This window comes from Triticum dicoccoides, chromosome 1A (genome assembly GCF_002162155.2).
Source record: "Triticum dicoccoides isolate Atlit2015 ecotype Zavitan chromosome 1A, WEW_v2.0, whole genome shotgun sequence".
Taxonomy (NCBI): Eukaryota; Viridiplantae; Streptophyta; class Magnoliopsida; order Poales; family Poaceae; genus Triticum; species Triticum dicoccoides.
In genome coordinates this window covers 463,373,673-463,379,004 of record NC_041380.1, presented here as the reverse complement: position 1 = coordinate 463,379,004, position 5,332 = coordinate 463,373,673, and the positions used below count along the sequence as shown (strand labels likewise).

General features: G+C 52.5%; 1 protein-coding gene across 1 annotated transcript; it reads right to left on the bottom strand.

Annotated features, from left to right (window-relative positions):
* Positions 1-894: 894 nt before the first annotated feature.
* LOC119279106 (alpha-1,3-arabinosyltransferase XAT3-like) lies at positions 895-4,120 on the bottom strand. Its single transcript, XM_037560498.1, has 6 exons — positions 3,759-4,120; positions 3,506-3,604; positions 3,359-3,406; positions 3,143-3,265; positions 2,885-2,998; positions 895-2,309 (listed from the first exon to the last, which is right to left on the bottom strand). Exons 1-6 carry the CDS (start codon positions 3,910-3,912, stop codon positions 1,114-1,116), a joined length of 1,734 nt encoding a protein of 577 aa, XP_037416395.1. The 5' UTR covers positions 3,913-4,120; the 3' UTR covers positions 895-1,113.
* Between the last annotated feature and the right edge of the window lie 1,212 nt (positions 4,121-5,332).

Sequence of the window (5,332 nt, the reverse complement as noted above, 5' to 3'; positions counted from 1 at the left end):
ACATTTTGTTAAATAAGTATTGAACACATTTCAAATACATATTGAAACATTATTTTTGAATTAGAATAAAAAAGATTTTCTAAAACTATTCAAATATTTTATTATTTGTATAGTTTATTTAAAACTAATCCATGAAAATAGTCTTGGAACTCGTGATTTTTTCCATAAATGTAAGGGGAAAATACATTTTTTGCAATTATACAAACATTTTCTTTACATTATATATTTTGTTTAGAAAATGGCATGGACATGTTTTAGAAACGCGTGAACATTTTTTTAACGGGGCATACATTTGTTTTGAATGGTACAAAAAGATATTTTAAAATTAAAAGATCAGTTTAGTTACGTTGCATTAACATTTTTTTTAAAAATGTCACCTGCATTTTTTTTGAACGCATGAACATATATTAAAAGTCACAAACCTATTTTTGAATGCTATCAATCATTTTCAAATTACATTTTTTTTGTGATGATTGGTTCACAGTGGTGTTTGACGCGGTGAATGTTATAAGTAGGAATTCCGTTAGACTGACCCATGAGCGATGCTTACGCGACATCAGGATATTATTGGGCCTAATTCATCGGCCTGGGCAGCGCACTCGTATACTAAATCCAAACCACATCATTGGTCATTTCGGTCTAGTTGATCCAGCTTACAGTAACATGCTAACAGTTTTCTTACTCAAATCACATGCTCAGAGCACAATTCCATGTTCTCCCAGAGTGTTCCACCACTGTTATTTAAGAGCTTCTCCATCAAACAAACCATGTGGAAACACACCTCAGCAGATTGGTTTATCATACGGTTGGTTACCAGAAAAGTCAAAGTACTTGACTATAAAATATCGTTGCAGGATGACAAAAACAACCGATGAGATTCCTGACAGACAGACAATGCGAGGGGCCTATAATCATCTCAATGAATTTCGTTCCATCTTTGCAGCGGCGGGCAATTTGATTTAATTTATACAGTTTACGCGAGTAAATTCCTAGACAAAATCTCTATAGTTTTGACCATACATACACGCCATGAGAGAGAATGAGCAACAAATTCCACGAAACGAATGGTAAAAATGGGCGGCAAGACCAGCTGTTTTCCCCCCTTGAAAAAAGTTACTGGTTGAGGTTGTCGAGCGCCTCCAGCAGCACAGGTCTGAACCTCTTGCAGTCGAGCCTCACGTTCTGCTTGTCCATGAAGGTGCGGCGGATGAACTCGAACCCTCGCTTGTGGAAGGAGATGGGGTCCCTGAAGATCTTGTGGTCCCTCGGGTAGTGGTCGGTGAGGCTGCTCTCGTCGACGGTGATGGCGTACTGCTTGTAGCGGAGGCCCATCATCTCCGAGGGGTTCCCGAAGTCGGTGCGGGAGATCCAGTCGAGGCCGCCGAAGGGCACGATCTGGATGAGCGTCGCGTTCTGCGGCAGGAAGACGCAGTTGGTGAGCCCGGCGCCGTGCACGCCCATCATCACGTCCACCGAGTTCACCAGCCTCGCGAAGCCGTTGATGTCGGAGCTCACGTTGGCCTCGTCGATCACCACCTCGAACCCGAGCTTCTCCGCCATGCCGATGATCTCCTCCAGGTTCAGGAACATCCGCGTCCGGTGCCGCTTGATGATGAGCAGCCTGGGCTTCACCCTGGGGCTCTCCCCGAGCGCCGCCGCGGCGGCCTTGGGCAGCGAGTAGGCGTCCCGCATGAACCGGTTGAAGTCGACCATGGTGACCCCGTTGGGCGACTTGGCGGCGTCGATGGTGAACTCCATGTAGGCGTGGGTGCCGACGATGGCGTGCTTGAAGCAGCGCACCTGGTCGTCCTTGCCGAAGTCGATCAACGGGTACCTGGACAGCTTCTGGAGCAGGGTGTGGTACTTGACGGTCCACCAGAGCGCCATGTCCGTGACGAGGAACTGCACCTCGCCGTCGAACTGGGCGGCCGTGGTGAAGAGCGGCACGATCACGTCGGTGAAGTCGTGGAAGAGGTTGCCCGTGTAGCCGGTGAGGGAGAAGATGACCACGGGCACGTCGTGGTACACGGTGCACTCGGCGGCCACCTTGCTGGACTTGACCGTCAGCTCCGTGATGTGGCTGAGGCAGAACTCGTCGCCCTTCCGCGGGTAGGGCTTGATCTTCCACACCTCGTCCCGCTGCGACCCCTCGGGCTCCATGAAGAGCACCGAGGTGGCCTTCGGGTGCACCCTCACGTCGCCGCGCATCTCGCACACGTTCGCCCGGAAGTTGGAGAAGTCGCACAGCGGCCTGCTCCCCTGCCGCTGCTGCTCCTGCTGTTCCTGGACGACGTTGCTCAAGCTCGAGCCTGGGGAATTGAAGACTGTTGATTAAAAATTGGGCGTGATGCATAGCAGCCGGATCATGGCGCTCAATGGGGTCAAAATTCTAGTCTAGCAATAACGGGCCAACGATCGTGTAGGGGTACGAGCTCTGACACGTGATGCCAAGCAATCAATGCTCCAAGTGGGCGTCGCCGAGAACAGCAACGATCGCATTGGTAAGATACTACAGTAACTTGAATCGGACGTCTGCATTGGCGGTCTGTTTTCACTTTTCACTGCCGGTAACTCGGATTAAACTAACGACAGTACATTGTTCTAGCTTGTGCTCATAGTAGAGTAGACCATCAACACTTGAGTTGTACTACTACTCTGACAGTGCCACTTATTTCCATAAATTTCTAGTGGTAGTACAGCTTCGGTTCTGCCATTAGATACAGAGGAATCAAGTCCTTAATGGATGGATGCTCTGACGGCGAAGGTTGCAGATGGAAACAGAGAACAGAACGAGATTGACTGACTGAATAACCAAGTAGTAAATGGGCGTCAGCCAGCCAACGCACAAAAAACGGAAGCTACATCGAATAAATGCAGGTGGTACCTTGTTGCTTGGCGTCCTCGGCGTCCTCGGCGTCATGAATGGTGTAATTGGAGACGGTCGGGAGCGTCACCTTGGCGTGCTCCTCCTCCCCCTCCTCATCCTTCCTCTCCCCACCTACACAGCCAACCATCTCATCTCAGCATCAGTTTTGAAGGAACATTCAACGCTTCAGCCCGGCGGCCCGGGTGTCAAGTCACGGATTCGGAAAACGAAATGGATGGGACAGAGACGCTTGCTGATTATTATGGGCTGACCTACCTAGCGTCTCGTCGCCGGATTTACGGGCGTCGGCGTCCTTGTTGGCGGCCGGCTCCGCCATCCCGCTGGCCGGGTCCGGCTCGCTCAGCACCCGATGGTCCTCCTCCTCGCCGCCTCTCATCTCTATGGAGATGTAAAGGAGCCATATAACCTTTAGTTTTAGTGAGGCAGACACGAAAAGCCTTGTGGGTGAGACGGGTAGTGGTAGGGATTTACCTTTTGGCTTTACATAGGTTTCATCGTCGACCACTTTGGGGTCTCCACCTGGAGGAAGGGAGGAAGAGGAAACGGCCGGGTGAGTGAGGCCGGAGAAACGGCAAGAATTAACGGGGACATTAATTTTGGTTTTAATTGATTGGTTACCGATGATGGCGTCGGTGGAGGTCTTCTGGGCTGGCGTGTTGACCTTCTGCTGGATCAGGATGGACGCCGGCGCCTGCTCCGCCGGCAGCTTGCCGTTCACTGCGCGAGAAGAAGACGGGCCAGCCAGTTAGTCACAGTTGGTTAGCGAGCGTCTTCTTCAAGAAGAAGAAGAAGACGACGCTGTGACCAGTAGAATTGAGAGTCCCGAGGAAGGAATAAGGATGGAATTGAAATTTGAAAGGAGGAGACTCACGGCCGAAGAGGATGGCGTCGGGCTTGGAGACGAGGACGAAGGTGAGGGAGACGAGGAAGAAGCCGACGACGACGGCCAGCAGCCGAAACCGCCGCGACTCCTGCCGCCCGCCGCGGAGCAGCTTCGAGTTGGGCCGCTCCCCCGCCTTCATCATCGCGCCTCCTCTCGAAGAGGCGTGCACGGAACGAGAGAAGAGACGGCGGCGGTGGAAGATAAGCGGAGGCGGAGAAGGAGAAGGAGGAGAGACGCGTGTGTCCTTGCGCGTCTGACCGGGCTCCACGGCCCGAGGGAGGGAAGAAGGAAGGGGAAGGAGGAGTGGGTGGGGAACTGCCGAAACTGCTGGCTGCTGTCCGACTTATCGACGCCATCCCATCCATCCATCCATCCATCATGCCAGCGAAACTGAAACGGTCGAGCTGACTGACCCACCCCCCTTTCCCCGCTCGCTTCCGTGCCTCGCCTTTCCGCCCAGTCTCCCGGCGCCGGGGCAACAGGAGTCCGTCCGCGCAGGCGCAGCGGGGCGCCAGCGACGGCACGGCGGAGTGTGGCCGCTGTCCCGGCGGCGAGGACGACGGGGACGCGAGCGTTGTTTTCCTCTCGGCGACTGCTGCGTGTCAGAGCGAGGAGGGCGGGTGGTACCAGAAGTTGCGCAGGGGTAGCCCATCCGGGGCGGACACGCACGTGAAGGCGCGGCAACCGGTTTTGACCGCTTCCCTGTTTCGCGTGGCCGGACTCGATCTTCTGCACCGCAACCCTCCAGCGGAGACCTGCTGCACTGCACATCATGTGACGGGTTTCCGGTGGGGTGGATCGGCTTTGCCCTCGTGCTTTCGTCCGTGCTCACATTTTATCCTACGACTGTTTTTTTTTCGTTTTTTCTTTCTAATCTAATCATCTTCTCTCCTGATTTTAAGGAGGTGGGGTCGGGTTTTATTTTGTTTCAATCAAATCAAGCCACGTATGCGGGAGCACGGATGGGCATACGCGCGAGAAGTAGGCAAGTCTCGTTCGACTTTGCCCGGCTGGGCATCTCCGTTCGGAACGTCGGTTGCTGCTGTGTTTTTTCATTTTAAACGAGACAAAAAGATTTATCTCTTTTTTTTCGAATGAGATTTACCGTTTTCAACATAATTGATAAGAAGAAAGTTGACCGGTTAAGTACGGAACGGAAAACTAGATTACAAACCCCACAAGGGGCATCCGTGGACAATCTGGCCACTCACAAGATCGCGAGCGAGAACATCGTCGGCAACCTCCATACTTCGACTTCGCCTTGGACAAGCACAAACTTGACAGCCGCCAACAGGTTGCACCGAGCGACAAAGTATCGTCAAACAGTTGATCGGAGGGTCAAGGACACGACAATTCTAATTTTGCCAAAGAGTTTCACATGAGAAAGTTGTAAGCCTCGTACGAACCAAGTCCGGCGAAACCTCCGGATAGCAACGTTCATCGAAACAACTCCCATGGAGTCATCGTTGCCAGGGGCCCAGCCGCACGCAGCTCCGACTTCTCTGCCATAGTGAGGAACAAGCATAGGCGCAAGCATTGGTGCACCGGAGAGTCGACGTCGG